The 18,699-nt window shown below is 35.8% G+C and overlaps 2 protein-coding genes across 2 annotated transcripts in view; one reads left to right on the top strand and one right to left on the bottom strand.

Moving 5' to 3' along the window:
- The window catches only part of LOC131971134 (scavenger receptor cysteine-rich type 1 protein M160-like), a 59,317-nt gene extending 57,082 nt beyond the window's left edge, over positions 1-2,235 (top strand). The window contains exons 18-19 of the mRNA XM_059332442.1: positions 870-1,020; positions 1,529-2,235. Of these exons, the coding sequence (XP_059188425.1) occupies positions 870-1,020; positions 1,529-1,721 (344 nt within the window). The 3' untranslated portion in view covers positions 1,722-2,235. The remainder of the gene's footprint in view (positions 1-869; positions 1,021-1,528) is intronic.
- A 1,971-nt stretch (positions 2,236-4,206) lies between these two features.
- The window catches only part of LOC131971133 (scavenger receptor cysteine-rich type 1 protein M160-like), a 64,142-nt gene continuing 49,649 nt past the window's right edge, over positions 4,207-18,699 (bottom strand). The window contains exons 22-23 of the mRNA XM_059332441.1: positions 6,147-6,339; positions 4,207-4,278 (exon numbers count right to left, since the gene is read on the bottom strand). Of these exons, the coding sequence (XP_059188424.1) occupies positions 4,207-4,278; positions 6,147-6,339 (265 nt within the window). The remainder of the gene's footprint in view (positions 4,279-6,146; positions 6,340-18,699) is intronic.

Here is an 18,699-nt window from a genome sequence, read left to right as displayed (position 1 = left end):
ACCACAAAATGAACAAACAATTACATAAAATTAAAAAAAAGGACTCAAATGGAGCACAAAACACACCAAATGACCAAAAAGGACACAAAATGGCACAAAAAAGACACAAAATGACTAAAAAAGGAAACAAAATGACCAAAAACGACACAAATTGACCACAAAAAAAGACACAAAATGACCACAAAAAAAGACACAAAATGACCTAAAAAGACACAAAATGACAAAAAAACAAACACAAAATGACCAAAAAAAAGGCATTAAATGACAAGAAAAGATACAAAATGACCAAAAAAAGACAACAACAAAAAACAGACACAAAATGACAAAAAAAAACCCACACAATTACAAATAAAAATACATTCAATGACCAAAAAGACAAAAACACATTAACACATGAACACTTTAACACAGTGGAGACGGAGCTGACTTCCAAAATGATTTGGCGACCCCCAGAAATCATCTCGCGACCCCAATTGGGTTCGGGATCCCAAGGTTGAGAATAGCTGCCTTAGAAGAAGTAATTCAGGAACAAATGATCACAGAATGATACGAATATGAGAAACTCAAACTGATCTCAAGAGACCAGATTGATCGTTCTTCCTATGGGTTTTTACTGTTTTCTTACTTGTTGTTTGTTGCTATAACATGAACATTTCTCCTTGAGGATAATTTAAATCAAAATATTCACACTTCTTTACACACAAAATGAAAATATCTGGTATATATACAGGCAGAATGAAAAGTCAAAAAGGGCCTAAATAGCCCAAGGCTACAAAGGGTTGAATAATGAAAATGTGGGGCATTTTGTTAAGGTGTAGGACAATGACAAAGCATTTGTGAAAGTCTTGTTGTTGCTGTTGTTCATGCAGGATTCAGATCAGATGCTGAGGTCGTCATGGAGACGGACGCCCGGAGCACTTCCTCCTACGATGACATCGATGAGGCTCAGGCCCTGACGCCTCAGAACGCCACGCCTGTCTCAGAAAACAACTACATCAATGAGGGAGTACTTGATCGAAACTCAGGAAAGTTTTTAACCTTTAAAAAAATATTTTTTACACAAATTTTCACATTGTCAGACTGAGTGAATTGTTTTTTTTTATTTTATTATTTTTTTTAAATCTTTTTATTTTCAGGATCAGGGCAACACCATATAATTGTCTCAAACAACACAATCATACCTTACTTTGTGGAAAGGGAAAAAGGAAATAAAGGCAATATTAATTGTGACCTTTTTTGAATTTCGGACCCAACAAATACCCCATTACAAATAAAACTAAAACTAATAAAAACTAAACTAAAACTAAGCATTTTCCAAAAAATAAAAATGAATTAAAACTAGCAAACTCACTCTAAAAACAAATTAAAACTAACTGAATTAGAAATAAAAAATCACAACGAAATTAAACTAAAACTAATGAAAAATCCAAACTATTACAACCTTGGTAACAACCAACCATAGTGAGTCCACTCCAGACCTCCATATTTTAATAAATACAATGTAAAGTCAATGTCAGTTTTCTGTTTTCACAGATGGTGTGACCTACGAGGTGGAAGACCCGCAGGAGAATTACGACGACATTGAAGCCAGCCCTGAACTGACTCAGACCGAAGCTGAAGTCCACCACAGCCCCCAAACCGCACCTGAAAGCAACGCCGCGGTACCTTTTGGATTAGTGCTGGGGGAGGACGACTACTTGGTGCCAGGCCAGGATGGGTGAGCCAAAACTGGGTTTAGATAGAAAGTGGCTCCCCCCAAAACATGGCAACCAAAGTCACAATTACAGGCGGACAAAGAAAGAAATATAAGAGTATCATCGGTAAAGAATCTTGTTTTATGCAGCAGAAATACGATGGTAAAAAAAAAAAAAAGTATTAGTGCTGGGGGAGGACGACTACCTGGTGCCAGGCCAGGATGGGTGAGCCAAAACTGGGTTTAGATAGAAAGTGGATCCCCCCAAAACATGGCAACCAAAGTCACAATTACAGGCGGACAAACAAAGAAATATAAGAGTATCATCGGTAAAGAAATTTGTTTTATGCAGCAGAAATAAGATGGTAAAAATAAAAGAAAGTATAATATGAAATATTTAACACTTGGCTGAGTTTCAAAGATACAGTAAGATCATCTAGTAGTCTAGACGGATTTCAGAATAAAGGCCTCCTGTAAGAAGTGAGGAGCATTTATGGGTACAAGTCAGGAACCGGCCTACCTTACATATTTCAAGGGTGCTGAGTCCAAAAAAAATGGTTCCCAAGTGAAATTTTGAGTTTTTGACCTTCTAATTTGTATATCAAATGGCCAATTGCCCATCTTGGAAAGTCATTGGACCATTTCCCCTTAGTTTTTTGTAAGTAGGCAATCAAAGATGAGGACATGAAGTTTCTGGATCTATAGTCTAGGGTCAGAGCAAGAATATAGTGGAGGCTCATTGCCTTTTTTATGTATATATATATATGTATGCAAAATACCAACTGGAACATTTAAAAGTGATATTGATTGAATATTTATGTCGGCCTTAAAAAACCACACAAATAATGCTTAATTTCACCTTAAAAGTTGGTATTTTGCATATATATAAATATACATAAAAAAGACACTGAGCCTCCACTATATCCTTGCTCTGACCCTAGACTATAGATCTAGAAACTTAATTTCCTCATCTTTGATTGCCTACTTACAAAAAAACTTGGGGAAAATGGTCCAACAACTGAGCAAGATGGGCAATTTGGCCGCCATTTTGATATGCAAAGGAGAAGGTCAAAAACTCAAAATTTCGCTTGGGAACCATTTTTTTTTTGATTCAGCACCCTTGAAATAAGTGAAGTAGGCCGGTTCCTGACTTGTACCCATAAATGCTCCTCACTTTCACTTTTTGGACAATTCCATCTAGACTATAGGTCCCTCTAACCTTAAAATATCTGAAAAAAATGGGTTCTGTGGTACCCACAAGTCTCCACTATATCCATTCTTATAAGGTACTGTTTTAACCCATTGAGGCCTGAAACGCCTGTAAAAAAAATAATTTTAAAATAACCCCCTAAAACCTGAAATTTTTCTGGAAGTTCAACAGAAGTGTCAACGCTTCTACTAAATAATAGATTTTTCAGCCTCTGTAGCAGATAGAAATGAAATTCAAAAAGTATTTGAGAGCTTATACAAATACTACAAAACGACGTATCCGCTTTTCAGGCTTCAATGGGTTGAAAAGAGATTAATCATGATTAATTACAGCAAATTGTGTGTATAATTACATTTTTGAATCAATTGACAGCCCACATAATCTGAGTGTACTGCTGATATGTGTACTTACCACTGACATGGAGGTTTTCTTCATCTAAGTGTTAGTTTACCAATCAGGTAGGTGAGGAAAATGAAATATCCTTTTTCTTGTACAAAACGAGAGTGATAGGCAATGATAGTGATTACTAAAGCTGTAATTACAGCTAGGGCTGGGCGATATGGACCAAAAGTCATATCCCGATATATTTAGGCTGAATATCGATGTACGATTTGTTTTTACATCAAAGCTCCATAAAGTTCCAATTTAAATAAAAAACATATATAGCCAATTAAATAAAATAGGCCAATTTTTTTCTGAAATAAATATATTTATATGAGAAAAGAATAACAAACATTACAAAATAACTAAATATGACAAACCCTAGTAAGGGCAGCATTTATATATAAAGAAAGGGGGAAAAATTGAGCTATATCGATATATGCGATATGGTCTAATTCCATGTCACATTTGAAAATATGTCGATATATTTTTTATTTCGATATATCGCCCAGCCCTAATTACAGCCCTGTATATTTTGCTTTTTTTTATTATTATTTTTAAATCACAGCCTCTTGTTGATTTAATGGCTTTTATGAAATGTGCTCAGATTTCTTTTACAGTCATGACTTTTTGAGCCTTTTGTTAAACGTCTATAATGTAGGCAACATTTTAAAGTAAACACTTTTGCAGTCGTGTCATTCATGAAATAAAATAAGCTCCATAAAGCTCCATGAAAAAAAAAAAGTTTTATGAGTCAAACTGCTTGTGTAACACAGCTGATACAGTAAACTCAGGTCATATTACCACATGGTAACATTGTATATTTTATGTTAATAGGCTTTATAAAACATGTTGCTGTCATAATCATGTTTTTTTTTAAGGACGAGTTTCTGAGAATGAGATGATAAGATTGATTATACTCTCATGTCTGTGTGGTGAATCTGAAGCTACAGCGATACAGTAATTCCCCGGCTGCAATGATGGTGTAGAGACACTGTAGAGACAGGGGCTAAAACTGAGCATTTCACACAGGTATGTTGAGACAAGAATGGTATCAATCTTCTCATCTTATGCTCAAAAGAAAGGAAATATACATATTTTTTAAATGTTAAACTGTCCCTTTAAACATATTTTATTAAAAAAATATATATTATGTTCAGTTAGCCGTGATTGTTATCATGTATTTTACTGTGTTTTCAACAACTATGTATGTGTTGTCAAATTGTTAGCCAAAAAAAAATTGTTTGATTATTGTAAAGTTGCTGTATATCTTGCTATTTCATGTTACACTTGAAAATTAAATTCATTTCATCAGCTGTGTAGCAATTACTGACTTGTGGAACTGCTCCATTGTGAGTCTTGTGTTAACAGCTGTTGAGTACAAAAAAACCCCCATTAAATTAAAATTAAATACCTAGACTTTGTGTATGCTCTGTGTTACCCTTTTAGGTTTTATCCTCTTCTTGCATCTTATGATGCTTCAGAGACTCCCGAGTTTAAGAAATGGCTCAGATGTTGAGTATCAAACTGTATGTTATATTCCATATATAGTTTGATACACAGCACAATAAGCCGTTTTCTTCAAAAGACATCGTTGTGAATTTTCTCCAGATTGCCTGAAATTCAATGTTGGTTTCATCTTTAAAAATGATTTATGTTGTTGTAATTACGCACCGGAGCGTCAACTATGTTGGGGTATCTGGTTACAGATACCAGTTGCCTTCATCAAGGATCACCAAAAATGTTGGGAATTAAGGATGGCTCTTTTATGAATAAATGATGACCTTGCACAGGGCGTCAAATATATTACTAAAAGGGCGTTATCATAAATGCTATCCCTTTCATAAGGATACCAAATATACAGGAATGAACCTGAGCAACACTTGTGTGGATCTCACGGTTCAAAAGCGTGGTTAGAAGGCTATACGAATTATTAATAATTATCATAAACAATTATTAATTATAAGAAATGATATGACTTGATTTACTCTAAGTCAGCTCGTAAAAAGGGGCACCATCTGTAAGAACAGAAAAATATAGCCAATTCACCTAAATCAGTCTCATAAAGTTATTAAACTATCAATTTGGAACACTGATTATTAATTATGAATATAATTATAATCAAATTACCATATTAATATTTAATAGTGGTTGAAGGAATCGTGAATTCTTGTCACAGCAGAGGTCAGCATATCATTCATAATGTACAACATTAAATAGACAGCATTCGTAATCAAAGGTATTTATTCTAAACAAGTAAAGCAAATAAAAGCACACATCTATAAAATAGAGAATACATTACAAAAGAGAAGGAAACGTGTGTGTGTGTGTGTGTGAGGGGGGTTGCCACTCCTCAAACAATGAGCTGTGTTCAGCTCCAGTTAATTTAATCAGTGTGTGAGCAGGTCAAAGGTTAGTATAGTTAGTTGCAGTAAGACTGACTGTCTGTATAAAGCAAGATTAATGTACAACTTTGATCGTAACACGAATGTCACATAAATATACTTAAAACACACATATAAACCAAATCATTAATCACAGGTCAAATCCTTGTTGCTAAAGTCCTTGCTGATTTCTTATCAAAGCCCAGTTACATTACTCACGAGTCCGGTGAAAAAGGGGGGGAAGCCTTTTCAGCAGAAGAGTGGAAGAAGGAAGTTGAGTTCAATAATTTGCCGTCTTGCAAATTAAGTTGCTGGTTGTCCTTGTTGTTGAATTTGAGCTTTCTCTGACAAATGCAATGAACTTTGTGTTCATTAATGCAGCTTTGGTGTGCAGAGAAGGTCAGAGTTGCAGTTGTTCAGGATCCTTATGGAAAGGAGATTCTTGAAGCTTGAAGTCTCAGAAGAGAAGAGGTCTCACCTCAGCAGGACTCTGCGGGGGTGAGGGGGTAGGGCTGGTGGATCCAGGCCTCTGGATCTGCTTCCCCAAGCAGGAGCGGTGGAGAGAGAGCAGCGATGGAGAGAGAGCGAGAAGACAGGGAGGACTGTCTCCTTTATAGCAGGCCAGTGGACCTCCTGTGGGGTCAAAGGTGCCTTGACCAATGACATGACACCTGGAAGGTGTCATAAATGCAGTGCATTCTGGGAACTGAAGATCTCGAGAGGGGACAAAATGGAGGTTCTGCCATTTTGTTGAGTTGACTCAAGACAATGTCTCATTTAGTCCACAAATGTTAAAGTCCACAAATGAACCCAAAATTCACCTGTGGTAGAATCCCAACAATGTCTTAAAGCCCTGAGTGGCACAAACAAATTCTGGTGATCCATTTTATATGTTTGATCGAAATCATTTCTCTCGTGTTTCAATGACTTAACCCATGAGAACCCACAGTGACACGGATGTAACAAACACTTTAAATCTTCTAGAATCTCCCATATTCAGCTTTATGCTTCACCTTTATGGAAGAATTATCCTATCTTTATTCAAGAGAGTAGATTTTCAGTTTGAGAGCATAATTTGTCTTCCTCGTGCTCAGATTTGTTCTCCTCATGCTCACATTTTGCGCTCGCACTCAGATTTCTGCTGCTCTCTTTCAAAATGTGTGCGTGCACTTAAAAATCACATGCTTGTGCTCACATTTCTTCTTCTTGGACACAAACATTTTGCTCGCACTCAAATATGTCCTGTGCGCACTCAAATCTAAAGTCTAGGCGCTCAGATCTCAACTCTGCGCTCTCAAAACTTTTGAACACGCACCCAGAACACGCACGTCCTCTCAAGTTGAGGTGTCTGCTCAGACTGAACGATGTCCCGCCCTGCGCTTAAACTAGTGTGTTTCACCAGCCAATAGGGAGACAGCTAGATTATGGCCCGGTCTTAGGTGCGTTCCCTCGCCTTTTTGAGCGCTCCGTCGGGGCGGGTATATGGTCTGTTTGTAAAACTGCTTCTCTCTTAAAATACACCAATTTACCATATTAGCCAGCTATTTGAATCGTCACCTATTTAAAACGCAGCATATTTATGTAGAAGTAATCTTAAGTAGTCCTAAAAAGAGTTATGGTAGTTTAGATTATATATAGGGCCTATATATTTTTTTCTATTATTATTATTTATATATATATATATATATATATTTTTTTTTTTCTTTCATCTGTATAGTGGTGTCACGATAGTCCAGTGGTGAAGTACACTACCATCTGTTGCTTTTTAAACCATGGGACGCCGGTTCGCATCCCATCCGCCGCACTCTTGCTGCATGTCTTATTATGATTTAAAATTTTAATTGATAAATGAATGTAACAGTAATACAATCCGTGTAACCAGCTGATTCTCTTATTGCAACGTGTATCACCGTCCTATTTACGCGGTCAAAGCCAGGGGGCGCATAATTAGGCTAATGTTGGTAATACTTTCACTTTCACAAGAAGAAGACTTTGAGCAGGATTCGGAGCGCGGCAGCGAATGAATGGGAGACGAGATGGATGGCCAAAGACCTCAAGTAAGTTCATTGCTAAATGTTGCTACAACTCAAAACACATCGATCATATACAGTAGTTTCAATAACAGTACAGTAATCATTTTGACACTCGTACTTATCAACATATATAGCGGGCCTTCATTGTAACATGTACAACGAAAGTACAATAATTGGCAACGTATGATCGTACCAGCGGCAGGTAGGCACACATAATGATGCGCGAGCTGAAGGGAATCCCCGCTGACGTCACTTTATTCATAATGAGTTTCTGTCCCTAGTGCCGACAAAGGCCGGCTATATATGTTGATAAGTACAAGTGTTTTGAGTTGTAGCAACATTTAGCAATGAACTTACTTGAGGTCTGAAAAAAAAAAAATATATATATATATATATATAAATAATAATAGAAAAAATATATATAATATATATATATATAATCTAAACTACCATAACTCTTTTTAGGACTACTTAAGATTACTTCTACATAAATATGCTGCGTTTTAAATAGGTGACGATTCAAATAGCTGGCTAATATGGTAAATTGGTGTATTTTAAGAGAAGCAGTTTTACAAACAGACCATATACCCGCCCCGACGGAGCGCTCAAAAAGGCGAGGGAACGCACCTAAGACGGGGTCACAATCTAGCTGTCTCCCTATTGGCTGGTGAAACACACTAGTTTAAGCGCAGGGCGGGACATCGTTCAGTCTGAGCAGACACCTCAACCTGAGAGGACGTGCGTGTTCTGGGTGCGAGCACAAAAGTTTTGAGAGTGCAGAGTTGAGATCTGAGCGCGTAGACTTTAGATTTGAGTGCGCACAGGACATATTTGAGTGCGAGCAAAATGTTTGTGTCCAAGAAGAAGAAATGTGAGCACAAGCATGTGATTTTTAAGTGCACGCACACATTTTGAAAGAAAGCAGCAGAAATCTGAGTGCGAGCGCAAAATTTGAGCATGAGGAGAACAAATCTGAGCACGAGAAAGACAAATTATGCTCTCAAACTGAAAATCTACGCTCTTGAATAAAGATAGGATAATTCTTCCATACACCTTAACTCATTAAATCCCTAAGGTGTGGTGTGGTGGTCATGTGACTTCTCCTAAATGTGGCTGTGACTGGAAACATAAATGTGAAAAAGTAGCTAATTTCAAAAAGCTTATTTTTTGTTATGAGGCTAAGTTTAACAATTCTAATCCGTTAATAGGGAACTGAACAAAATAAAGTCACAATTTTGATATATGCTATGGAGATGCAAACAAAAAGGCAAATGGTTATTTGTTTTTATTTATTATTGATTTATTTATTCTTATTTTGTCTTTTTTTAATAATTTGTGTCTTTTTTGTAATTTTGTGTCTTTTTTGGCCATTTTGTGTCTTTTTTTGGTAATTTTGTGTCTTTTTTATGTAATTTAGTTTTCTTTCTTTCATTTTGTGTCTTTTTTCAGTAATTTTGTGTCTTTTTTTGGTCATTTTGATACTGCCTCCAGCGGCCCCAGGTAATTTGAGTTTGAGACCCCTGCTTTAAGGATTACTGGGTCTGGGTTCTTATGGGTTAAAAACAGGTAAACAAAATGTTTTTCCAGGATAATCTTTTGTGAGGACTATTTCTCTAAGTTGCTTTTTTTCTCCCTCTGAAAACTGAAAAAGTTTTGGCCAGTGAAACATATTATTTTAATTAAAAACATTCATGTTGCATCAGGTGAGTTTCATTTTTTTCATCTACTCCAAACACATAGTCTTGTGGCAGAAATAAGTGTTGAAAGGACCAATATTTGACTTACCTATTTAATATAGCGTAACTGTATCCCAAATCGGACACCATTCGGCTAAGATTTTATCAAAATTTCACATTAACTACTAATATAAATGATCATGTTATGCTTCCAATTAATTAAATGGTGTGAAACTACAGTCTAACTTCTTATCTTTCAAACCGTACATTGTTTTAACCGTGTACGTTAGCCTCGGGTTTACCAGAGTCGGCTAAAGGACGCTAACGCCGGTGAATAAGCTGTGAGCTAACTGTATCCCAAATCGGACACCATTCGGCTAAGATTCTGTCAAAATTTCACATTAACTACTAATATAAATGATCATGTTATGCTTCCAATTAGTTATATGGTGTGAAACTAAAGTCTAACTTCTTATCTTTCAAACCATATATTGTTTTAACCGTGTACGTTAGCCTCGGGTTTACCAGAGTCGGCTAAAGGACGCTAACGCCGGTGAATTAGCTGTGCGCTAATTGTATCCCAAATCGGACACTGTTCGGCTAAGATTCCATCAAAATTTCACATTAACTACTAATATAAATGATCATGTTATGCTTCCAATTAATTAAATGGTGTGAAACTACAGTCTAACTTCTTATCTTTCAAACCGTACATTGTTTTAACCGTGTACGTTAGCCTCTGGTTTACCAGAGTCGGCTAAAGGACGCTTACGCCGGTGAATTAGCCGTGAGCTAACCATATCCCACATCTGACACTCGCTGTAAAACAATAAAACATAAAACAATGAGGTGCTGAGATTTTCAGGTGATTATTTTGGCTAAGCCAAATAAATATCACCGTTATCAACCATCGTTATCAACACCCCCGGACCGTACTTCTGTCCTTCACAATAAAATACAGCACAGTAAAAATAAAGATGTCCTTTTAAGATCGTAGCCTGAGTGTCGTCCAAGCGTTCTTACTGCTTTCTCTCTTCAAATTTACTTTCATATTGTAATTCGACATGTAAATATCCATCTATCCATAAAAGCAAGAAGCATCTGTGTGTGTGTGTGTGTGTCTAGTTCATATCTCTCTGACCGTTAGTCAGACTGACCTCAGATTTCATATGTGTCTTGCACATGGCACGAAGGTTTGCATCCTCGATTTTTAAGATTTTTGAATTCATTTTTCAAAATATTATTTACGTAGGACGTGTTGCGGCATTGCACTGTTTCTGATCGGACGCCTTTTACGGGAGCTCCGCCCCATTGTGTGATAGGCCTACACCTGGTCAGTAACACAATTCACTCTGGATTTCCACCCTGACTCATCTCATCTGGAAGTCTATTTAGCCTACCTATCTTGAGGAGTGTTAAAGTGCGCTTCAAGGTTCGATTTTCCTATAATATTCAAATAGTTTCCAGCGAATATCAATGTTCAGTGTGTATGTGCTGGATGGTGTGGTACCTTATGAAAAGTAAGTGTTTTATGGAGTTGCAAAATAACTATTTCTGTGTCTCTTTATATCTCAATGTACATCCATGTATTACCCAATATACACTTTGTATATTAACACTACACAAAAGTACACCTCATTGTACATCCCACTTTCACATACAACCTCATTTGGCCAGAATTTAAAAATCTACTTATTCTCCCACTATATGAATACATACTTCCTACAGGCACTGCACGAGTGTACATAAATGAAATTTAACATGTAGATTTTTAAATATGCACAAATCAATTATACCTACACTGGTGTTGGCAACCTTATTCAAAATGACTGTGAAAACACTGGAAAGTGCAGCATTGCAAATGTGTCCAATTTGGGATAGTCTCTATAAAAAAAATGTTGTTTTTCATTTGTGATAAATTGTTTGGAAATTGTTTCTTTTTTCCATTTGCCTGAGTACTCTTGTAATCCTCTCTTTGAAATACATGAAGAAATTGAAACTCATCTAGGATAAAACATGATTGCAATTATTCCTGATATGATATCTTGGCGACCCCCAATTTAACATGCATGTTGTCCGCGACCCCCGCTCACTGAACACAATCTCACACGCACAGTTCAGATCACCCAAAAAAGAAACAAAATGACCAAAAAAAGGAAACAAAATGACCAAAAAAGACACAAATTGACCACAAAATGATCAAAAAAGACAGAAAATGACCAAAAGAGACATACAATGACCAGAAAAGACACAAAATGACCAAAATAAACACAAAATGACCCAAAAAATAAACAAAATTACCAAAAAGACACTAATTGACTAAAAAAGACACAAAATTACCAAAAAAAGGAAACAAAATTATCAAAAAAGACACAAAATTACCAAAAAAATGAAACAAAATGATCAAAAAAGACATAAATTGACCACAAAATGATCAAAAAAAGACACAAAATGACCAAATAACACACAAAATTACAAAAAAAAGACAATAAATGACCAAAAAGACAAAAACACATTAACACATGAACACTTTAACACAGTGGAGACAGAGCTGACTTCCAAAATGATTTGGCGACCCCCAGAAATCATCTCGCGACCCCAATTGGGGTCCCGACCCCAAGGTTGAGAATAGCTGCCTTAGACCTTCTAGTTTCATTAGATATATATGATGTAAAAATTACACCGCCGATTAGTCCAATATCTGTGGGCAGAACATTGGAATGCCAAGGGGTTCCATTTATTACTGTAACATGCAGCGGCAATCTCCACATTTTGTTGCATTTTCTTTAATATTTCCTTGTTTTACATTGTCATAAAGTATATTTTCACTTCTACTATCTATTATGTAATTAATATTTGTGGTGTTGAAAACATGTAAATAGCAGCTTGGAGGGGGCCCAGATCCTATCTACTTGTAACAGCTGGCCGCCATTTTTCAAAATGGCGCCATGGTCATCAGATTGCGAATTGGAAATGTCCCAATATCCAGTCTTTTTCCAAATATATTAGGCTACATATGTACCAAATTTGGTGCTTTTATCACAAAATGGACAATAGGTTAGCTATGCCGCCCACTATGTGTAGAACATGGGTTGGTGGTGCACTTCAGCCTCTTGTGGCCAAAATGGGTATTACAACAACAAACACACTAAAAATTCCCTGCCAAACCTTGTTTCACAACAAAGTAAAATTATACTTTTTTCTCACTTTAACCCATAAGAACCCACGGTGACACCCATGTAACAAACACTTTAAATATTCTAGAACAGGGGTCTCAAACTCAAATTTTCCTGGGGGCCGCTGGAGGAAGTATCAAAATGACCAAAAAATCTAAATTACTTAAAAAAGACACAAAAAGACAGACAAAATGACTTAAAAAGACACAAAATGACCAAAAAAGACACAAAATTACTTAAAAAAAGGACACAAAATGACAGAAAAAACCTAAATTACTTAAAAAAGACACAAAATTACTAAAAAAAAAGACACATAATGACCAAAAAAGACACAAAATGACTGAAAAAACACAAAATTACTAAAAAAAAAGGACACAAAATGACAGAAAAAAAACAAATTACTTAAAAAAGACACAAAGACACAAAATTACTAAAAAAGAGACACAAAATGACCAAAAAGATAGCCTGGCTAACACCAGACCAAATCTCATTGGAGATTAGGTCTGGACACCTTCAGTGCATTTCTCCGTAGAGGAGGTGTGGTTTACGATCCTCCAGAGCCGTTTATTGGACGCTTAGAATGTCTATCAAAGCGTCTGTAGGTAGCTCTTAGCCAATCAGATCAGTTATACCAGATGACGTAGTAGAGCAACAGAGATGGATGTTTGTTGTGTGTGTGTCTGTGAGAGAGTGTTGCTGCTGCTTTGCTTCTCCAGTTCTTGCTTTCTGCAAGATTATTTATTTTCACGCTTTATTCCCCCTCATGTCATTCAGCCACACACATCCACTGATTTTATGGGCAACAAACAAGCTGCTGCGGGTCTCTGGGGGCTCCGCTGTCCCCCGATTCGGAGCGAGATCACCGGCGGTGACCGGCAGTCTCACCGGCTCGGCGCAACGAGCCGCAGAAACCGCCCGTGCGGCGCTAATAGCCCCGCTACCGGTGATCTGGCTACCAGCCGGGGGACAGCGGAGCTGCCGAGAGACCTTTCGCCTTTCAACTTTCGCTCTAAACTATTTAAAACACCATCTACAGCTAAAGAGAGTTTCGCGTCTGCAGCAGCCATGTTGGATCCGGAAAGCTTCCAAGTGCCGGGTAGTACGCGTCATCGTCTCACCGTCCCTCCCCGCTCTGTGATTGGATCCCTAAAACAGGGATAGCAAAATCGCCTAGTTGCCAGACTGCCTGGAGGTTCGAAATCAAATTCGAGCGCGCAAGGCAGTCTGGGTATACCCAGGCTACCAAAAAGACACAAAATTACTAAAAATGAGACACAAAATGACTGAAAAAACACAAAATTACTTAAAAAAGACACAAAATGACCAAAAAAGAGACACAAAATGGCCAAAAAGACACAAAATTACTAAAAAAAGGACACAAAATGACAGAAAAAAATGAAATTACTTAAAAAAGACACAAAATGACCAAAAAAAGACACAAAATTACTAAAAAAGAGACACAAAATGACCAAAAAGACACAAAATTACTAAAAATTAGACACAAAATGACTGAAAAAACACAAAATTACTTAAAAAAGACACAAAGAAGACACAAAATTACTATAAAAGAGACACAAAATGACCAAAAAGACACAAAATTACTAAAAATGAGACACAAAATGACTGAAAAAACACAAAATTACTTAAAAAAAGACACAAAATGACCAAAAAAAGACACAAAATTACAAAAAAAGGAACACAAAATGACAGAAAAAAACTAAATTACTTAAAAAAGACACAAAATTACTAAAAAAAAGGACACAAAATGACAGAAAAAAACTATATTACTTAAAAAAGACACAAAGAAGACACAAAATTACTATAAAAGAGACACAAAATGACCAAAAAGACACAAAATTACTAAAAATGAGACACAAAATGACTGAAAAAACACAAAATTACTTAAAAAAGACACAAAATGACCAAAAAAAGACACAAAATTACTAAAAAAAAAGAACACAAAATGACAGAAAAAAACTAAATTACTTAAAAAAGACACAAAATTACTAAAAAAGAGACACAAAATGACCAAAAAAGACACAAAATGACTGAAAAAACACTAAATTACTTAAAAAAGACACAAAATGACCAAAAAAAGACACAAAATGACAGAAAAAACACTAAATTACAAAAAAAAAGACACAGAATGACAAAAAAAAACCACATCATAAATATGTTCTGCGTGGTTCACTTGGTCTGTGATATATCCCACATAACTTTCCTTTATGGGTAACTTGATCTGGGTTCTTATGGGTTAATAGATTTGACTTTTTTTAATTTATTTATTTTAATTTGTTGATGTATTTTTAACAAGCCAAGCAATGTGCCTGGACAACAAGAAGAATCCAAAAACTTTATCCCTCCTCAAAACATGTCGTCTACAGTTACATCTGCATGCACTTTAACATTCTCTACAATCACTTAAACAACCCTCCCCCCTCTGTGTAGTGGAAACATAGAGAGAGCAGCTGTTAGCTACAAATGTTAACATGAGTAAGGCCATCTGTAAGGCACTGACAGACGAACTGCTGCTGCTTTTTAAGAGCTTGACAGACTTGCTGCAGCCTCACATGTTCCGTCAGGAGTTAGCCAAGGGCCACTGAGATCACCGAGCCAGCGATACGCCCAAAGGGACTCATTTGTAAGCAGCAGCCCTTGTATGATATGTAAACATCACACCAGCCTCGCTGTCAGAGGGATCATGGTGGAGGATTAGGTCTGCTGTGTGGCTCACGCTGAAATAGATACAACAGAGACATGGTGATCTGGTGGGTTTTTTTTTTTCAATTCAGTCTCAGTAAGCATTGTGATGTTCAGTCAAATTTGTAAAAACATTTTTTTGTTATTTAAGTTTTTATTCAATTTCTTATATGTCAGACATCATACAACTGACATCAAATTATAATAATGGCAAAAATTGCTCTGGTCTGTTGGACTTGAACAAAAATAAACAATATTTTTGTTGCTTAAGCTCATGTATTCAGTCATTATTCAATGGTATACTAAAAATCCATGTGAAAAAAATGACTTCTCACTGTTCTCAGGTCAAATATTTATATGCGATTAAAATGCGATTAATTTCGATTAATTAATTACAAAGCCTCTAATTAATTAGATTAATTTTCTTTAATCGAGTCCCGGCCCTAGATTTTTATAAAGGATTGTCCTTCAATCAAGGTAATTTCTCTCTGTCACCATTTCAATAAACCATGAAAATCCACTTGCAGTGGCTTCAGAAACAATTTTCCACACATGCCAACAATCCTCAATTCATTTTTTATAGATTGCTGCAGCACAGAAAAAAGGACCCCATGACATCAGACTGGTTTTAGGACATGTAGAAAAAAAAAAAAAAAAAACTTTTTTGGTAACACTTTACAATAACCATCATTTATAAATGGTAAACAGATAGTTTATTAGTGTTTAATCATCATTTATAAACCGTCTATAGGCCATTTAGAATGGTAAATACATAGTTTATTAATGTTTAACTAACTACATCATTTATAAATGACAAATAGATGGTTTATTAATGTAAGTTTATAGTTACTTTACCATTAACAAACAATTAAATTATAATTAATAGTTGATCAATCGTTTTAGTTGCACTCATTATAACATTTTTAACACCATATTAAGTATGTTAATGATTTTGAAATGATTCATATACCTTTAAGAAATTGGTTGAAAACATTTAAAGATTAAATACGTATAGCACTTTGTAAATGGTTAATAATTGGTTTATAAACCATCTATAAACATAACTTAGATGTTATTGTAAAGTGTTACCACTTTTTTTTTCACCTTTTAAGGCAACTCATGACCAACACATTGATATATAATTTTCACATTTTTATCATTATTATTTCTCAATTTTAGTCAAATATACAAAATTAGGCCTAATTTCAAGAGAAACAAAAGTAACAAAACCTGAATATTTTTTTCAGTACTAATAGTGGATAAAAAAATCTTGATGGGAATACACAGAGTAGGTTATGTCAACTTTTAGTGAAACTTAGGTTTTTAAAACATTGTACATTTTAGATGACAGCAAAAAAAGTAAAATAACTTTTTTTTTTTTTACGATTAACTCTTGAAATGATGAAGGCAGTTATCCTATATTAATGGTATGATGAAAATGATTTGGGGACAAAAGGACCAAAGGAAAATATATCATCAAAAATAACATATTGGGGAAATTGTAGATTGCAATATAATAGAGTAAGTGAAGTGGATGTAAATATGAAGCATTAATGGGCACATGCCCATGCTATTGGGCGAAGTGTGTTATTCTTTCAGAATATAGAAAGTTGCATTAAAATGATGGTACACTGATGCAAAATCATCATGACTGTAAAATATGATTGCGAATAAAACTGAAACCCAAGCCAGATAAGAGTGTAACACTTTATAATCCATCTGTGATGGTGCACACAGAAAGTTCTGATAATTAATTCAGACGCAGAATAAAAAATGCTCCTTACATCATATTTCAAATATTAATGTTGAACACTGATCTGTCTCCTCCACTAGCTGGTCCTCATTTATCCCAACACAGATCTATGTTTCTACAGCCAACTAATGATGTCTGTTTATGGGAACCTGGTCTCACAGGAATCCGTGAAATAGCCACGGATTTGCTTAACTCAAAATCCGTGGAATAGCCACGGAATCACTCAAATTTCCGTGAAACTGACACGGATTTCGCTACAATGCAAGTTAATGACAGTCATATCCCGTGGCTATTCCATGGATATTTGTTCCTATTGGTTTGCTCCAAGTCATGTGACTTTCAAGGTTCCCGGCGGTCAGAACAAAAAACATGGCGGACAGTTCTCTCATTTTTAGTGAAAAAAATCAATATTTTGACTTAGTTTCTGCATAAAAATGGATTTTGATCACATTTCTAGCGAGAAATGTATGTTTTATTTTCTAAATATTCACTCAGTGAATGTACATAATCACTTTGTATGTTGGAATAGCCACGGGATATGACTGTCATTAACTTGCATTGTAGCGAAATCCGTGTCAGTTTCACGGAAATTTGAGTGATTCCGTGGCTATTCCACGGATTTTGAGTTAAGCAAATCCGTGGCTATTTCACGGATTCCTGTGAGACCATGTTGGTTTATGGAGGTAACAGACAGTGGAGCCATCGGCTGGGAGGAAGGCATCAGTTGTGGTGATTTTCCATAACAAACAATATGGTATTATTAATAGTGCTCCCATGTGTATGGTGTCATCCAGAACGCCTGGATGTCTTCTCTCTCTCTCTTTTCCTATGTGTGTGTCATAGACTGTATATAAATAATGACCTGTTGGTTTGTGGCCCGTTGGAAGCATCGAGTTCAGCGTTACACTCGTCGCCATCTTGTGTCGCCATCTTGTTTCCGATACAGGAAGCATGACCATATTTGGACTGTGGAGGAGGAGAGGGATTGTTAGAGCGTAAAGCTTATACAGCCTCCAACTCTCACCCAGGTCCTTTGTCCTAAACTTGGTCTTACAAAACACTCAGAACAAATGAATAAAGTTAACCATTTATTGAAAGAATAATAGCCAAATGCAATGCTCAGTGCTGGACTCTGCCATGTGACCTCGATGGTATCACAAGACAGAGTGATTACAAAAACCTTGATGTTACACACAGCTTCTTGGATTTTGGCGAAATCCCAGACAATGGGTGGGCTCTTTAACGCAATAGGTCAATTTGTTTAGGCGCATTTGTTTATTTGTTTATTTAAGTGGACTTATACATATAATTACTTCATTTTAAAAAACTTCAAATTAATTTTTTTTTTTGTATTTCCACATTACATTGACGTCAACATTGAACAGAACATATTCTAAATACAACCATTTTTTCTAAAGTTTTGAGAAATTATGTAAAACATTGTTATATACCATAGTGTTGCAATGTAAACGTGGATTGTATTTTTTTCTCATTTTAGTTCACATTTATTTTCCTGTATATAATCAGATTTTTATGGGAAAAAAAATGACTGGTTACACCAACTGACACTGGGTTAGATCACGTCATTGACCCATATAGCACAGCTCACAGCACTTGAATTAGGGGGATATTAACCAGCCACCTGCCAAAAGTTGTTCTTGTTAAAGCTTCAAAGTAATAAGTAATAAATATA

The sequence above is a fragment of the Centropristis striata genome, chromosome 5 (assembly GCF_030273125.1).
Source record: "Centropristis striata isolate RG_2023a ecotype Rhode Island chromosome 5, C.striata_1.0, whole genome shotgun sequence".
NCBI lineage: Eukaryota > Metazoa > Chordata > Actinopteri > Perciformes > Serranidae > Centropristis > Centropristis striata.
This window is presented reverse-complemented; position numbering and strand designations above follow the sequence as displayed.